Source organism: Pyxicephalus adspersus, chromosome 10 (genome assembly GCF_032062135.1).
Source record: "Pyxicephalus adspersus chromosome 10, UCB_Pads_2.0, whole genome shotgun sequence".
Lineage (NCBI taxonomy): Eukaryota > Metazoa > Chordata > Amphibia > Anura > Pyxicephalidae > Pyxicephalus > Pyxicephalus adspersus.
The window spans coordinates 43,556,223-43,575,856 of NC_092867.1; the positions used below are offsets into that span (position 1 = coordinate 43,556,223).

The 19,634-nt window shown below is 36.9% G+C and overlaps 1 protein-coding gene across 2 annotated transcripts in view; it reads left to right on the forward strand.

The window, feature by feature from the left end:
- Nucleotides 1–19,634, forward strand: part of LOC140339683 (heparan-alpha-glucosaminide N-acetyltransferase-like) — a 143,469-nt gene that overhangs the window by 5,054 nt on the left and 118,781 nt on the right. For both annotated transcript variants that reach the window (XM_072424480.1, XM_072424481.1), the window contains exons 3-4: nt 193–329; nt 11,226–11,353. In XM_072424480.1, the coding sequence (XP_072280581.1) occupies nt 193–329; nt 11,226–11,353 (265 nt within the window). The remainder of the gene's footprint in view (nt 1–192; nt 330–11,225; nt 11,354–19,634) is intronic.

Here is a 19,634-nt window from a genome sequence, read left to right on the forward strand (position 1 = left end):
ATATTGATATCTATATTATACTTATTTAAATTTATGTTTAGGACTAAAATGTAAATATTTTTATGTCTATTAGGTATATACAAAATACTGTCTGAATACATTGGGGGTTTTATATTGACCAGGCTAATTTTAATTATCAAAACAGTTTTTGTATCTCTTTAAATATATTAGTCTTACTTTGTCTTGGTGCAGTGCCTTTTCCAACCGTTGCTGACCGTGCCCAGTGCCAACAGTTCTCTGCCAGCCAACAACACCATCATTGTCAGCACACGTTTCTCCCTCACCATCCATGTAATTAGGGGAAGTGGAAGTAATGATCCAGTGTGCAGGTAATTTATAAAGAAGATTTTTTCGTGATAAACGTATATATCTGTCACCTAGCTCTCCATTTATCAACAAATGAACAATGCAGCTGATCAGACTGGCTCCTTGTGCTGCTTCTCCTTTCCCATGTCTAAACTTGCACAGGGGTTTGGAAGGGGCACATCCCAAAAAAAATGAGGTGCTTACATTTAAAAATGCACTTTACTATATATTAATAATTCCAGGACTGCAAAAATTTGGGACTTCTATATATGACATATGAAGAAAGAAGAACAGCTCTTTGTAGCAACAACAATAGTTTAAATAATTTGTATTGAAGGTTCTTAGACTATACAAAGCTCAACTAAGCATGATACCAAGCATACAAAACGAATGCATACAATCTTATCTCAATATATACATAATGCCAAAAATGTTATCTGCGTTTTGCCTTAGGGCTTCTATATATGACTTAAGTTAGGCTTTAAGAAACCTAATTGTCCGGTCAGTCCTTCTTTAAATGCGCAGACCTTCTTCAAAGCATTTTGACTACTTTGTGCTTTATGTACAGTAATAGATACTGCATGTTGGTGTGCTTGTGATAAAGATGTTTACATTTGACAAACTCTACAATGACAGATTGATTAACAAGCTCTATCTCTAAGTACACTTGGGCAACCCAAGACTAAAGCTGCGTACACACCTGCAATTTTTCTCGTTGGAAAGGATCTTTCACAATCCTTTCCAACGAGAAAAGACTGCACGATGCATGATTCATGCTCTATGGAGAGGGGAGGGGGAGAGCGACGGAGCGGCACCCTGCTGCGCGCTCTCCCCTTCCCTTTCATTAGGATCGGCGGTCGTCCATCGTCCGTGGATCCGGCAGGTCGGGCGTTCGGACGATGGACGACACCGACTGTACACACGGCAGATTTTCGCCCGATATTTGGCCGATGCCGATTATCGACTAGGGGTTTCATAAGCTTTGGCTGAATGACCTCTATCTACTTAAATTGTCATTTGCCATTTGGTAGCCCAATCAAACAGTACATCCAGGTCTGCTTGTAGATTATAGAATCTGCAAACACAGAAATGGTACTTTTAATCCCAAACTCTATATCTTTTATAAAGATGTTAAACAGTAAAGGTCCCAACACTGAACCCTGGGGTACACCACTAATAATCTTAGACCAGGCATGCCCAAAATCAAGCTCGAGAGCCAATTGCGGCCCGTGTTCCGATTTTCATCGGCCCGCAGTGTCTGTCATAAAATCAATATTTTGTGGCCCACCAGACTGTTGACCACAGTATAAAATACACGCATACAAAAAAGCTATTTTATATTTCAATAAATTTGATCAACTGCCTTGCAATTATTGGCCCGCTATTCAGCAGGACAGGAGTCCCCATGTGACGTAGGGGAATTCCCTACGTCATTATAGTGAGCATGTGCTGTGCGGGACCCGCACGGACCACGCCCACACTGATTCCAAGAACGTGCTCTGCACGGAGCTCGCACTGACACCGGACTCCATGCACAAGGAATCCCTCATGTCACCCTGGTGGGCGTGTGTTATGCGGGACCCGCACAGACCACGCCCACACTAACCCTGAGTACGTGCTGAATGAATCAATATTCACTACTCTCTGGATGCTGTCTTTAGGCCAGTTCTTTATCCATTTACAGATTGATTTTTCTAAACCTATTGACCCTAACCAATTAACCATCTGTGGGGCACTGTGTATGCTTTAGCAAAGTCCAAGTAAACTATATGAACTATATTCCACTGTCTGTACCTGTTTACTTACTTCCTCATAAAAAGGATGTCTCTTTGGACCTTTCCAAATATGGATGTTACACTAACCGGTCTGTAGTTACCTGGTAATGACTTTTCTCCCTTTTTGAAGATAGAAACCAGATTGGCCTTGCGCCAATCCATCGGTACTATGCCAGTGACTAGTCTCTAAAAATCAGAAATATTGGCTTTGAAATACCTTAGCTCAGCTCTTTGAGGACACGTGGATGTAATCCATCGGGTCCTGGTGCTTTGTCAACCCTAATTTTGCCCAACTGTTTCTCAATCATATCAATTTTGAGCCATTGTGATTTTAAGGCAGTGACATAAAAGTTTATGTTTCATGTAATGCACGCATTGTTTTACACTGACATGTATAGCATGGTCCTAACTTTGGCATCCCAAAGGCATACCAGAGGATGGTTGCAAAAAGAAACTCTGGAGTTTTTTTTTTTCATTTTTAAAGTCGTCCTTGACCATTGAATGATGTCTGGCACAAATTCAACCACTGTTTGTAGGCCCAGGCTGCCCTGGGACCAGACCCAACCCATGGACAAGCATCATCACATAGTATGGGCTCACAGTTCAGGACTGATAGGCACTCACATGTCATTACTTCAGAAGGATCACTCACTGATGCACTGAAGTAAAACATGTGAGGTTATCTGACCAGTTAGGTTTGTGTTTGCATGTGGTTTCGGGGGTACTGAGCAGAAAATCAGCCCATAACTTTGAAAAATAAAATGCATAAATCATATCTTTTAGCTTATCTAGTAATCCAGATTCCCCCTCCAAAGAGAATAGCCAGGCCTCTGACCTCAAATGATGTAAAGTAGTACTGCTCCCCCCAAGCCTGCTGCATGTATGCAATAACAATGCACCAATAAATGTAACAGGATGCATGCTTTCCCTCTCCAAGCCTGTTGCAGTACAAGAAAAATGAGAAATATGATGTACAGACATAAATTAGGTGCTTGTACAACCAGTATAAAAATATATTTTATTATTTCTTTTAACCAGTAAAAACCTTCAGAATTTGTGTTTGTTCTTCCCTGCTGTCAGTTTGACAGCTAGATTTTTCTGTCTCAGGAATATTGCCATCTTCTGTAGGAGGCTTGCAGAAAACATGTTCATTCTCTCTCGAATTTTTAAGACTTTGTTTTATGTAACATTCCTGTTAGCTTTTGTGTCCATTGAAGTAGATATTTGGGTCTGTAACAGCTTGAGCCGCTTTTATCCCGACACTTCATGAATCAACCACTAGTAATAATGTTTCCTGGGTTTCATTAATTTTGTCAGCCTGAGCATTCACTATTTATCATGCGCTATATCTGTACCAGCTGTAAAAATAATTAATTTAAAGAGTTCTTCAAATTTTTTTAAATGAGGTGTATGATTGGATTGTGTGTAGGGCCTTTCGGCTGTATTTATACCAACATTAATTCTCAAGTCTGCTCCCAATTCCAGTAAGTATTGATTGTATTACTACAAAAGGACATCTCCAAGCTGATTACATTGTATATCTTCTCTAGCTAATCAATAGGTTCATTTTATTTACTAATACAGTGTCAGATATAGCAAATTACATGGGAGGTTATTTCTTAAGATGGGACGACAGACTTTATATTAAAATACCACAAGATGGCAATAGACACCAGTTTTCAACCTGTTGTCCCTCTGCATAGTATTTTAGGCAAATATTTGGCAATTAACACAAATAAGCAAAATGTATTTAAAAAGAAAATAATGCATAAAAATAAAAAAAATATAAAACAAACAAATAAAATGATACATTATTATTAATAAACAGTATCTATATAGCACCAACATATTATGCAGTGCTGTACATTACATAGGGATAAAAAATACAACATTTGTGTACATCTTTTTGCCATTTATGTTTAAATTCAGTGCAGTCTGGTAACAGACATCTAAAGAGAAAAAAAACAGAGCATTTTAAATATTTAGTAACATTAATGTGTAATACCAGTGCCATTGTGATTAAAAAAGTAATAAATGAAGTTGCTCTCACACATTCATCCTTTTCTTTATTCAGTTCCTTATTTTTTACCTATCTACATTTCTTTTAGTTATGATAAGCATATAACTAAGTGAAACTACAATTGTTCACTGAAGAATTATGCCCACAATGTTGCAATTTTGGTTTGTTTTCTATTTTTTGTAAAATCTGTCACAAATGTTCCTTTGCAACCTGAATCCACCCACTAGATTGTAATAATAAAGTAGTCCAGATTTCTTCATTTCTAATGACTTTTTGCTTATGTATGGGTATTCCAATACATGGGTATTCCACCAGGGTTGCTTTATTCAATTTTTTAATTCAAATGATAGTTTGTGGGTCACATTAGCTGTTTTACTGAATTGATTGTCAGAGATAGCCTGGCAGCTGGCATTGTTTGAAAGAGGTGGTCTGTGTCAGTTCCTGGATTTTCATTTAATACAACGCACCACCATATCACACCAATTTCTCTATATGCTGGTCATGTCTACCTACTTGACTTCTCTGTATCTCTAGACTAGGTTTTCTATCTTGATATATTTAATATTGAATTACTGTATCAATATGATCCAAATTATGTTACAACTGTTTAATCAAGCTCTTATCATTGGTCAAAAGTATATGAATGTTCAGAGCAAGAGCAGGTCGCTGATGCCATGGGTACCTTCTGCACAGTAAAATACGCATACCTGTTGTATCACATAAAAAGAAATATGAGGGTTTATATTAGAATAGCCCCTGCTTTACATAGGAAAGATTTAATGTTTATTTGGAGGAAAATGCTATTCCCAGAAGCTTTAACTTGAAAACTGAGCAGTGGGAGGAATGTGGTAAAGGTAAAAGAGGGATGGGAGGGCTTATAAAGAGAACCTGTTTACTTTGCACTGAATAGGAAAAGGGTTAGTAAATTAATATCTCTCTCTGTATTATAATATATATATATTATATACACACACACATAATATATACACACACACATAATATAGCTAGCTCTCCCTTTAAATATGTGAATAACAACAATATGTTACTTGCAGGGTAAATCAAATTATTAGTATATAGTCATATAGCCTTCATACTAAATGGGATAACTCAGTAATAGTGAGTCATATTGTCTCTGGCTGTTGTATATCACAATGTATTCTCACTAAAGACACACGCACACATTGATGAAAAGTCACACACTAAAGAAATGGCAGGTGTGTCTGTACTTTCCCAGCCCTAATGTAGCGTGATTTTGCTTATCCCCATGTTTAGCACCACTGCCCCTTCCTTTCACATTGCCCATGTTGCTATCATTTGTGGACTATATCAGAAATATATGATAATTAGAAACAGTTGTATCCTTAATCTTTTATTACTTTGCAATATTAGCAAAAAGTGAAACAATTAACCTCTTTTGCAACTCCACAAACTGTATGCAAACCACAGGTGTACTTTTTTTTTAACTGTTGCAATTAACAAGGGTGGCCATCTGCTGTATTGTATTTTCTTTAATTGCTAGATATAGGAAGGGAATGAAATCTCTACCAATACTAGTTATACTTGTCCGGATATCTTTAATTACGTTTTTGGGTGTTGAAATAAACAAAGATGACTGAAGTGGCTTTGGGCCATCCAAATGTGGAATCTGGACTCACAAATGTACACAGCGCAACTAGGACACATCCAGCAGTCTGAATTTTTGGAGAGTGAAGTGAACAATCGTGAACAAAGTGGCTTTGTGGTGCTCAAATGTGGAATCAATTCCTTCTTTACAAACTGAAAAAGTATGCAGATTAGGTTGCAGTGGTCACCTGAAATAATCCCAGACCTCGGATGGTCCCAGCACAAGTGCCACTACACAGAGTAGTAAAACAAATTAGTATTTTTCTCAGCACTGCAGCAGCAACTTCTTTACTACACATCTAACACTAATATAACTGCTTGTAGTAATTTCTAAACTCCCAGTTCCAGATTTCCTTTTTCACCCACCCAGCCCTAGCGCAACTTTCAGGCCCTATTGCAGTGAAAACAGCAGCCTTAAATCAGAACTTTCTGTCCGAAAGCAGCACAGCCCCTTCTAATACACCAGCACATATGACTGCACTTAGTGGGCTTTAAAAGGTCTGGGTATGGCATACACAATGTGATGCAGGCATCCAACAGGCTACGTGCCAGTCTGCCAGTACCAAACATGGCTTCTACCGGTCCCTGTCTTCCCACACCAATCATTGCTGCACTATGGTATTATGGGGTAATCCACCTTGTATACTGAATTTTGTGTCCACATAATGCCATTGTTCTGATATACCTAAACCAAATTGTGTGTGTGTTTATTGTTCTGACAAAATTCATTATTAGCCCAAATCCTTAAAGCAACACTTACTTCTCGTGAGGTCAAATCTTCTGATCTTCATGATTGTTCCTGGTCAGAAATGATGGAATCCCTTTCTATAACGTTCAGGGATAGCAGCTTGTACTGCTGCTTTTATTAAATATAGAATCCATTGGCCAAAACCATTTGCCTATTAACTTTGTTAGTGCCACAATGGAAAAAATATTTTCTATATACTTTAATAGATTGGTTAGAATGGGGGAAAAATATCACAAAATGTTTGAGTTATGAGGAAGTGAATAATCTAAATCATAATACAGTTATTCCGGGAACTGTGTAGAAGAGGATATGCCAATCTGTCACACGAATATGTGTAGATTTATATGCATTGTCCAAATATTCTTGCAGCCATTTATGATAATATTGAAATATAATGTAAATGAAATCCACTTGGAACGTCACAAGGAATAAATATTGCTAGATCTCCCTAAGAATAATGGCAATATGCTTCTTGCAGGGTTAATCAATTTAGTAGTATAAAGTTGTATATCTTTCATTTTGATTGGGATGACTCAACAAAGGTTCATAGGGTCTCTGGCATTTCTATTGCTAATTGGCACAATGTGTTAGCAGTAAGGGCACCTACAGACATGAGACAACTTTTGCTTTTTCTGACACCCCTCATTAGGCTACCGCTGGAATGGGTTGTCTGGGGTGTATTTGTTCTTGGCCATTTGCAATTGTGTATCCTTAATATAATCTGGCAAGTCATTCCTACTCTTTTTAAAACCTTAATCCTGCACCTTGTCTCTGGCTCAAGCAGACCCACAAATTGTTCTTAATCATGTCCTCTCTAACCCTATTCACTATGGGGCAAATCATTTTCAGAGATCCTCAAAGATCACAACAAAGACACCAATGCCCTGGTGTCCAATTTGGGGCCAAGAGGGCTGAATTTGGCCCTTTGTACGTATGGTTCAGCCTTCATGTCCCAGCAATTAGTAATGGGATCACTGATTTGTAATAGGCCTGCCATGGCATTGATCTTCAACAGTCACATGTAACATATTCCCAGTCTCCTGCATTCTCCTCCATATCTCCAAACCTTTAACTACACCTGTATAATGTCACCAGTCCCTAGCTATCTTTAGAATTCTGTTAGAAGTGTCTAACTATCCCAAACAGCACAACGTATACTCATTATAATGTATGGCACCAAAGGGATGTCAGTTGAGGCCCCAGTCATTAATAAAGCTGACCAACCTCTGCTCTAGGTCACCTTAGAAACATCTACTGTGTGTTTAAATTAAATACCTGGAAGGATCCCACATTTTTGCTGCTAAAGATAGTAACTGGAAAAAAAAAGTTTCAGTGACCAATTGAAACCACTTTTGTCCACAGTGCTCATAGCTACAGAAGTGGGTGTGTGGATTCTTATCAATGGGCAGATTACCCAGTGAAGTTCACTTACTGTTTCTCATAATGTTATTGCATTTCTAAAGGAACTGGAATTAGATAACTTTTCCATCAATTAAAATGTCTTTTAAAAGCTGGGTATTATTTTGCTGTATACTATCCTTATACAGAAAAGATGAGTGAGGACAGAGGATTCCATAATATGGAAAGAGATACTATAATAACATGGTATGATAAGTCCTTACCCTGGTTTAGGGATATTATTTGAGGTTCTTTTTTTTTGCCTCCAGCATGACTTTAATTTTAATGATTTTATGAAGATAAAAATTATGGCTTCATACAAATGTGTTGACCCACAAAAAAGGGGGAAATTTAGCTGATCTATAATTCTTAAAGACAGAAGCTGGCAATCCAATGTCATGGTTATTTGCTGTAAAGAATTGGTGCAGGTGGTCATCTGCCATACCCCCACGCTGACCCACAAACCAAAGTCCTAGTTATGGCTTTGGACACAAGGGTTAAAGCCCACCTCAAAGAGTCCATTGTACAGAGCTGGGTGAAAGGTCACAGTTCAGGATAAAGAGATGGAGGCCAGGGAACAGAATCTGGAGGACACCCAGCGATAATCATACAACAGAATCCCCATGGGTGGAAGATGTCTCTTATTCCCAGGCTACTCTTTTATTGTGACATAATGGAGCTCTGTGACAGAGCTGTAGCAGCTCTTGATTTTTAATACTTAGGGGAGAAAAAAACTGTTTGATTTGTAAATGAAGGCTCTTAAAGATCAAAGGTAATCAAAGTATCCAATTTTTTTTCTGGAAGCAAGCAACTGCTAGATATTTTATAAATTCAAGCAACATTTTATAATTTCTATCTTATCATTTATTGGGCAAGGAGGCATCTAAGTATGGATATAAGGATATTTTCATACCTATATTATGATATTTTGGCTTATTGTTGTATACACAACTGATCATATATTTTAGGATGTCCCTCTGTTATCCATTTCAGATCATAGCACAACATATACAGTCATAAAAAGATGAACATTATCTTTCAATTTTAAAGTTTTATGTATCAGGGCTGGTCATTAGCAGGTTCTAAGTGTATTTAAATCTAACCAGGGTCTTAAACAACATATATTCTGGCACTGTATTTTTAACACAAATTTGAAAGCTGAGTGAAAAACTAAGTACACCTCACTATTTAATAGCTAGTATAATTTATTTAACAAAAATATCTTGAAGTCATTGTTTTCTGTATTTATCAGCCTCTAGGATTAATATGGAAGAACTCTTCTTCTTCAACATTGCTTCAGTTCATTGAGGTTTGTGGGCATTTTTTCAGGCATAGCTCTCTCAAAGAAGAAGTAAACTAAAATCAAAAAATTCACACTGGCAAAATTCACTCCCACAGATCCCTTGATGGCACTGGTCCTTTCCTCTGGCATTCCTCTTCGTCCCCATGCAAAAGAAGTGCAGGGCTTCCGGTCATTTTGCTCTGTTACCCGGTCTCGCAGTGCGCAGGTGCGAGATCGGGGGACGTAGCTGCAAAAAAGGGGAAAAAAAAGAGGGCTGATCTCACTGATTGGCATCTCTTTCCCCTTGGAGATCCCCGAGATGAGGGCATATGGAGAAGGAGCAGCCAGAGCCTCCCGGGATGCATGACATAGGTATCCCAGGAGGCTCTGCGCTCCTAAGTCTTGATAGCCGCTGTTTTTATTTTTAAAAAAGGGTGTTGCACTTAAAAAAACAACCCAAAAAAAACAACAACATCATTTTACTGTATATAGAAGGGTTGTTTACCCTTCTATGTAAAGTAAAAATGTAGAGTTTAGGTACACTTTAAGGTCCTGCCATAGCATTTTTATTGGGTTGAGGTCTGGACTTTAAATGGGCCAGTGCAACACCTTATTTCTTTTATGTTCTGTTTTTAGATCTGCTGGTGTGCTTGGGATTATTGTGTTGACCAAGCTTTACCTGTCACATTTGACTCTAGAATATTTTGGTATACAGAGGAGTTCATGGACAACTCAGTGACTGCCAAGGTGCCAAGACACTGTGGCTTCCAAACAAGCCCAAATCATCACCCCGGGTAGTGTTGGGTGTTTGCGGATATGCTGTGTTTGGGCACAGCATCACATTTGGTGAAACCTAAACAACCCACACTTGTTCACTCTTTTTCTAATTATACTGTCATAACAAACTCATTGAGTTCTGTAGAGTATGAGATTAAGTTGTAAGGTTTTTTTTGCAATTTTGGAGCATTACACAGTCTGACCTAAAGGTAAATTTGCTGGGACGCCCACTTCTAGGAAGGTTGTCAACTTTCATGAATGTTTTCAACTTGTATTCATTCTCACTGTGGAGTAATGAAACTTAAATAGTTTGGAAATGTTCTTATAACCATTCCCATACTAAGGGGCAATAACAATTGCTCATTTCTTTCCTCCATGGTATTATGTTAACACACACCCGAATGCTCCAGATCAGTGGTGATCCCACTGATAAATTAACCAAGTTAACCAAGTTAATCGCTACTTACCCACTTAATTCCCATGGATGAGGTCAGGAAGAACTTATATTTGAGACAATCGACCAGATTTATTAAAGCTCTCCAAGGCTGGAGAGGATACACTTTCATCAGTGAAGCAGGGTGATCCAGCAATCCTTGAATAGATCTGGTCCAGGATTAATATTATTCATTATTATTATTAATAATAATAATAATAATAATAATAATAATAATAAACAGGATTTTTATAGCGCCAACATATTACGCAGCGATGTACATTAAATAGGGTTTAGAAACGACAGACTAATATAGACAGTGATACAGGAGGAGAGGATTCAAAACATTTGCTAGCAAATACATTATTTTGAAGAAATCCATTCCAGTTTTGCTGGATCACCCAGCTTCACTGATGAAAGTGTATTCTCTTCTGCCTTGGAGAGTTTTAATAAATACGGCCCATTGTTTCAAGATTTTGACTTAGACTTTGTTAAATAATGTCACAGTGTAAAATGTCATGTGTTGTTGGGCATCAGAATTTGTACTTACCTAAGTTTAGGACCTGCTAAAGACCAGATTTTTGTTTTCTATTATGTCCTGATATGGAAAACTTTATAAATGAAAGAGGGTTATTTTTTATTTTTGGTTAAAAAATTGGGCAAGGACTTATAATAATTACGTTTTAGCATTTTTCTTCGGTGAGCCAGAATTGATGTATGTGTGTATTTTGTAAGAGGATTTACTGGGAACATTGTTCAAAGCTTGTAAACCTGATTAGTCATATGAACATTGTCACTGTTAAACTTTGCACCAGTACTTGTAATGTCTAACAAACTCTCTGCGCTCTGTTTTTATCTGACAGCTGGAAAATGTTATATGGAGAACATGGGAAATACATCATTTCAGTTCATTCAACACCAATGGAACAAGAAGATGGAACATTGCAGTGTGACACGGTGCTTAGCAAACACCCCTCAAATGCTTACCTGCGTAAGATGATTTTTTTTGAATATGAATTAATGAATATAACACAGAAATAAAATAAATATTTAAAGCAGACCTGGCATAAATATGGAAAATCTTGCAGACCTATCTCATTAGAAAAAAAATACAAAAGAGAAAGGGAACATCCCCTATGAACTGATTTCGCTTCCCATGCCAATTTCCATGATATTATGCTCCAGCATTATGCAGAAGTATCTTCTTGTAAGGTATGTCATATCCACCTAAATGACCCTTGCTTAGGAGCCAGGGCCCATGGTGAGTAGGTAAATCAGGAAGTGAGGGGGAAGTAGAAAGTGTTGAGTAGACAGCCACTTCTGAGAATGATCTAAAAATACTATACACACAAGTTTTGATACATTTTTTGCAGTAGGCCTTGGTTTTTGGTTGGTAGTCTATAATTTTCTGACCTACAAGGGTAGAGAAAATGAACCATTAGTTAATAGCCTAGCTAACAGGACTAGAAAAGGGTACATGCTTATGAGGCATGTATCCATGCCGTGGGTACTGCATCATACATTTGTCAATACCAAATATTTTAATTAAAATATACTGTTAACCATCTTGAAAAAAAACCACACATATTTGTGTGTTATATATATAATTTTTCACTCACCTTGAAAAAAAAAACACAAAAAAAAAAGACGAACAAACAACAAAAAAGTGATAGACTTTCAGTGCCCCCCACCGCCCAATAGAGCTCCCATCGGAGTAGCTTTTGTCAATAAAACGGCAGCTTATGACAACTGTATGTTATGATTCTGAAGTGTCTGACCTTAGCTATGGTCCTTTCAATTGATCAAACCTGAAGCTGTCATATCAGGCTGAAGATTTTAAGATGGGAAGTCCCAGTGGAGTAAAACTTGGATGCTTTCTTTCACTTTTGATAAGTGCATAAACTTTTGTCTAGAAAATATGCATCCAAAATCCTATAAAACCTAATGTTTCTGCATACTAACAATATATATACGCACAACCATATGTATGTATATGTCCTACATTACGTAGCCTTACATAACATCTATACTTCTGCACACTATCTACAGCCTTACATGCTGTTAGTCATAATGGAAGTTTACCCACTGACCACACTAATAAGGGGGGGTTTATGGGAGAGGGATAATAAGTAGGTGTTTGTATTTGAGTTTGAGCAATTAGGGGATATCAGTCATAACAAGAATGATTGGGGTAATAAGACAACACCCTCCTAAAACTCGGATCGACCCCCTGTCTTTACTCAAGATTCCTGCCACCTCTCCTATTTTCTTTGTCAGCAACCAAGTTACATAATTCCCATCCTCCCCATCACCATAGTCAACTTTAATCATGATTTATACCATCCACACTAATCTTAGTCAACCCCCATAATCACTATATCTTATCACCCTGACAAACATTATGATAATGACAGTAATATACCATTTCTGTGTATTGTGTGACAGAAGGGCCTCATGTGGTTTCCACCAGGTGTATGTGTGACAGGGTGGCAAGGAAGAAGCACAGCTGGGAAAAAGTTTCTCCCCATAACAGAAAGTTTGAAGAATCCCTAACACCAGGCTGAATGTGCGTAGTTCTTGAAAAATACATACATTGTTATGCATTCATGATTTTTTATGTCTCCTGTGCAGTTTATTCTCATTTAAAATGAGTAAACAATACAGTTTGCTCCAAGTTTAAAGTTAAATTTATTACCACGAAACATAAATCTATTTAGCTTAATTTGAATGATCTGCATAGATTTTAGTTATAAGTGATCATACACTACTACAGCACAGAATAAAAAAAAAACACATAAAACATAACATATCACAGAATTAAATAAAAACATATTACAAATACAGCGTACGAGCAGATAAATAATAAACCCGCTAATAAAGGTGGCAGTCTGCAAAGTAAGAACAATTAGAAGAAAATGCAATATGCAATATAACTTAATAATTAGGAAACAATAAAATATTGTATGTTTAGTCAGCAGGTGGGTTCTTTTCAGATGTTTTTACCTTCTTGCTTCTTGTTGGAAAGAGCATTCTGAGGTCATCTGTATTCATATTCTGAAACAAAAAATGGTATATTGCAAAAACCACAATTGAGCATTCACCATTAAAACCTGCTAAGGCAAGCAACAGCATAGGAAATGGTTTACACAAACAAGCATATATACACTCTGATGAGCACACACTTTCAATTTAACAATTTTTTTTGCAGTCAATGGATTATGAGGTAACAGAACACAGTTTATGCAGATATGCAAAACATTCAAATGTAGAGTTACTAACATTCTAAATTCCCCTAACATTTGCATTTTTTAAAATCAGTTCCAGGGGTGTCTAAAAAGGTCAACTATAACTGGTTAGCTACAGGGATAGTACACTGGTACTCTGTGAATACTTTTTCCTGTTAATTTAAAACAAGTTGTACACACATAGTAATGAATACACATAGTAAATAAATCCATAAAAGTTACATACATAAAAGTCCATGACACAAAATTATTCATCTCTACTTGTATTTGTAGGAATAGCTGATGACCCGAGTATCTGTGTAGACCAGTATATTCCCACCTGCATGCAAGAAGGTTGATTAAACAAAGATTAGAGCTAATTAAATTAGCACCTAATAATACATGTGACATAAATCATCTTAAAGTAAAATTGAAAATAGAGATCGGCGTAGGGAAGTGTAAATAATGATCAGTCCCCACACTGCACACATTTGATGTCAGTGGCAAACATAGTGTAGGAAGAATTGTTGACATGATGTTTGGAAAGCAGATTGAGACGCAGACTGAGTGATCGTATATCACTACGTTGTGCTTATCTTGTACTGGGGAGGCTGGGCCATAATTTAAAGTGCATTAAGATGCCACTTAACAGAAGAATTGATGTTAGGTAAAAGCTAAGTTTATGCAGGTCTGGCATTTTTTAGAAGCCCTCTGTCACAGGTGAGGAGGGGTGCACTTTCAGATATATGACAAACACCCCTTTCACTTCTCTCTACACATATTTCAAATTCTCACTCCCAATGGATTAAAAAATGGATAGTGCTGTGATGTATATAAATGCAATAAATGAGGACTCAATTTTAACTGAAAACCAGGATATTAAAAAGGAGGATATGTTGACGTCACCAGATAATACTAAATAAACACTTTAACATTCTTTCCATGAAGTATTAGTTTGCCTAGGTGGTCATGTTTTTTCTAATTCACATAGATTATATCAGTGGTACACTTTTTCCATAGAATGAGCTTTTTCTATGATATTGACCAGGACAGCTAAAACAGGCCAACCAGAAAGAGTGACCATACAATACATTGGAGAGAAAAATGACTGGGAAGCTATGCCCTAGGATCAAACAAAAACAATTCCTTTCATAGCAGGACATATTTCTATAGACTAAGGAAGGGTACAATGAAAAATGTGCAGTGGGGCCCCATGACTGATGAGTATAAGCTATGGCCTTCAGGAACATCAAACTTTTACCATATTGTCATAGCTTTTCACATCTTCCAACATAAGCAGGTATATATATATTGTCCACAATGGACTTCTTACACTGGCACTCACTCTGATGTCTGAAAAATGAACTATCTTCTCCAGCCCAAAATATCATATTACTATGGGCCCAGGTGATAATTTTTGGTTCTAAGGTGTACTGTAATTCTTCATGAAACATATCTGGAAACAAGAATAAGGGAAATTGGTCATAAGGGGGTAACATAGGTAATTTTCTAATTAAACTGCAGATAGCGAATGCTTTAAAGCAGCATTTCTCAACCTTTTTACCCCAAAAGGAAAGCTTATTAATTTCAGGTCTTGGGGTACCACCTAAAAAAGAAATAATTGTGGGGTCAGTGAGAAGAATGCCACTTACATCAGTAGTCATTGAGTGATGGTTCCTAACTCCATCTTTACAGACAGCTAAAAATATCAATATCATGCCACTGGCTCTGCCAAGTGGTAATAGATCTAAAACAAGGCAGCCACCAGCTAACAAAGAGTCCAACCAGGTATAGCTTAAGGGTTCCATGAATAGGAATTCATCACATTGGTGATCCAGTCAGGAGAAAGTGGCATTTTTTTGCATCTGCTGCCTCACAAATGTACTCAGCCCAATAATATGTCTGGTCCATTTGGTTGGACATAATTTGGATTAATTGTTTATATTGGTCCATTGTTAGGAAAAGTTTTACTGATCTAACTGATGAAAATGTGTTCAAAGTNTTTTTGGTTCTAAGGTGTACTGTAATTCTTCATGAAACATATCTGGAAACAAGAATAAGGGAAATTGGTCATAAGGGGGTAACATAGGTAATTTTCTAATTAAACTGCAGATAGCGAATGCTTTAAAGCAGCATTTCTCAACCTTTTTACCCCAAAAGGAAAGCTTATTAATTTCAGGTCTTGGGGTACCACCTAAAAAAGAAATAATTGTGGGGTCAGTGAGAAGAATGCCACTTACATCAGTAGTCATTGAGTGATGGTTCCTAACTCCATCTTTACAGACAGCTAAAAATATCAATATCATGCCACTGGCTCTGCCAAGTGGTAATAGATCTAAAACAAGGCAGCCACCAGCTAACAAAGAGTCCAACCAGGTATAGCTTAAGGGTTCCATGAATAGGAATTCATCACATTGGTGATCCAGTCAGGAGAAAGTGGCATTTTTTTTGCATCTGCTGCCTCACAAATGTACTCAGCCCAATAATATGTCTGGTCCATTTGGTTGGACATAATTTGGATTAATTGTTTATATTGGTCCATTGTTAGGAAAAGTTTTACTGATCTAACTGATGAAAATGTGTTCAAAGTGGCAAACTATTTTGGGAAAAGCAGGAGAGTGTATTCCTGTTCCATCAGCACTGTAATTGTGCTTGTATAGAAATCAGATTTGCACATTTGAAGATTATCAAGATTTTATCTAAAAATTGAGATCTGGAAATATTTAGTATACAAAGTGAAAGGTGACTGAAAAAGTTTAGCTTTTTTATTCAGTTTTTCTGCAGATGTTAAAAAGGTCTATAGGTGGTAATGAGTGACTTGAAATTATGTGTTCTATCAGTCTATGGGCTTCCAAGGGTGATTTGTAATTATTAATGATTGAAATTTATTTTTTTATTTCTGAAAATGTTTAAAATAAAATATTAAAGTGGCTATAAATGTAGCTGCCTGTTGGGAACAAAATAAATAAGAGTTACTTAATTGCTCAATATTCACAGCCTTTTGGAAAATGAAACTACTTAGGCCCTCAAATAGGAAAAAAATCATAGTGCTTGTTTGTTTGGTAAAATGATGCTGTAAAAAAGTGCTTCTGACATCATTGTAACCATAGAGAGGGACAAATGATGAAGCTGAGGATATTTGTTGACTTAGTGCTTAAAGTTTCCAAAAGGTAAAGATAGCAGTTATGGGTTTTTGTTGTGTTTCACCATAGGAAAAAATGTGGTGGACAGCTTTTCGTTTTTGGTCATCAATTGATCGTATGTGTGCAATGCACAGTAGTTAAAAAATGTATGGTCTGTTTGAGTTTTGGGGGTAGGGTGCCTTGATCTATCTATTTGGTTTTGCCATTGGCAGCTGCTTGAAAGTGGTTATAATGGATGTGTGGGTGCACCCTGAATACAATGTTACAGAAGATAAATTGAAAAGATGGGTTGTCATTAGGAAGAATATTTAAAATTAAACCAGTTAGGGGAGCATTTTTGCTTATATGGAGTTAAACTGTATGGTTTTTATGATGACAATAAACATGGAGCTTTTAATGAATATCACCTCTTCTCAGTTGTTACCACGGTCAGGCTATGGACGGGATATTACACTGTTTGCTCTTTCTGAGTCATCAGCCAGCAGTTGCTTACTTTTCCATCCCGTAGTGGATATTTCATCCAGCAGGGGAAATCAGAAAGCCTAGGATATGAAGTCCTAGCCTATATGCATTGTATGCACACATCTCATAATGTTTTCTAAATGACACAATAGAAGAACAGTTAATAGATAATAGGAAGTCCACTATGTACATATTGCTTTAGACAGATAGTTTACCCTCCTCAGGCATAACAGTGCTGCAGAAATAACAGTAAAAAAACTGGCAAATTAACTCCTTTTTTATTAGGCAGGTTATGGTTGATCTGTAGTAAACTCTTCCAAGAAGAAATTAAGGGAATGCCATCATTAAGCATTCACAATTATTAGTTGTTCTTCCCAATTCTACTTTCATATACCTGAATAGCAGAAATAAGGTCGGAATCACATATGTTTTCGTAAATCAAACTATATAGAAACTCACAGTATGGCAACATTTGCAGAACGAAATGAGAAGTCAGTAATAGGATCTTCAATGTTTCTTTCAGGAAAGGATTTATGTGGAGCCTAATTAAACTTTTATTTGAAATCTGGTAATACATTCTAGAAGCATAAAAAATATGTTTAAAGTTTCAATTATAGCCCGAATAGAAAAGCTGGTTGCTTGCCCTAAATCTGCAGAGAAGGTTCCTTGAATACATTTCAAATGAAGAGCCACAGGTAATAATAATACAAAGTGTAGCCAGCAGCAACCCATGTACCAATACCTCTGGTTACTTGTTTTTTTTTATACAACAGGACTTGATGGCTGAAGATTTCACACGTTTATATATGTATAAACAGAAGGGTAAACATAACACAATGATACAACCTGACTATTTATTACAAAGTACCACACTTGCTTTGACCTTCCGAGAGAAAGTAAATTAAAGGGCAATGGTAATGTCATGGTTGTGTCCTGGTTATCTCAGTGTTAAACCGGTGCTAATGAAGTAGAGGTCAGTTACAGGGAAGAACAGTAATTAAAATATTGTATTACAAAGTGAGAATTTCAGTCTGTTTGCGTAATCAATAAGTTTGGTGTCAGACAGCTGAGACCAGCCTGGGATTAAACCCCTGTCTTAACAAAACTAATGTACCCCTTAACTAAACCAATCAATGGGGGACATCTGGACTGGTTTCTGCATGTCCCTCTGGTTTAAGAAGTCTTTTATCACTACAGCCATTATTTGTGGGTAATCATGTCTTCTTGCGTATTGATATACCAATGGGAGGTCAAATTTCCTTCTTCTTTATCTTACAATATATGGACTACTAGGTTTCAGCTCTGAAAATATTTCTAGCTGTACATTAGTGCAGGTATCTTTGTACACAGTGCCAATTGTTCATTGAAATAGATTACTGAAACATTGCTAATGAGACTTTTAGCATCTGGGAGGTGTTTGATCGGGTCCTGCTCAACACAGTTGTAGTTTGGACGGAGTTGGAAAGTATTAGACCTTCTCTAATGGTTTGTTGTCCTCACTTGGAAGATTTATTCTTTTGTCTTTGTGACCATTGCCATGAAAACCAAAAGTTATGGGAAATTCAACTTTAAGCATTGCCACCAGAAAGCAACAGAGGTTTGCTCCACTAACTACTATATAAAAGGGGAGTTTTGTTGCATCTCCTGTACAGGATGGGATATGAAATATTCTCACTAGGACAAATTGAGAAAAAAAGCCTTGTGTTTCTGGGACACAATTTTAAATAAATAATCTGACAAGGTTTAACTGTTCCGAACTCTATATAAAAGCAAAAAGGTTTTGGCTATACACATGCAAGGGAGTGTTCATTTTTTTTGCATTACCAGATAGCATTTACATTTAGATCGAGGACATTGGAGTGTGGTTTATGTATCCTTAAATTAACACATTTTATTTGGTGATACAAAGGATTCATATCACCGGCCATAAGCCCAATAGAAGGTGAAATGTTTTATTATCCTATAATATTGTTTATATCGTTTCAGATCCCTCTGCAATATACATTGTGTAAATGGAGGGTTACCAGGTCATTATTCATGGCTAAGTATACCTATAGAACATCTCTGTCATCATGGTTATGTAGCAAAATGAAAAGTTCTGGTTCTCATCCGTTCTTCAAACTAGTAGATTACTGACCACTCTGGACTCATTGTCAATCTCTAAAGTTTTAGTTATAGTTAATTTTAGTTATTACTAGCTTAAAACAAACTTTCCAAAGTGTTCTCATTCCAGGTACTGGAAGAATTAGAAATGTGGACAGATGAAGATTGGTCATGGACTCTAAAAAATTCATGTTGGGAGCTGTAGCCTTCTGCTTAATATTATGTGATGTGTACAGATCGAAACAATTCAGACTGATGAATGATAGTGTGGGTAACTGTTTAGTCTGAGGATTGTAGGAAGGTGTTTGTTGGTGAGATCCTAATGTTTTTCTTTATATCA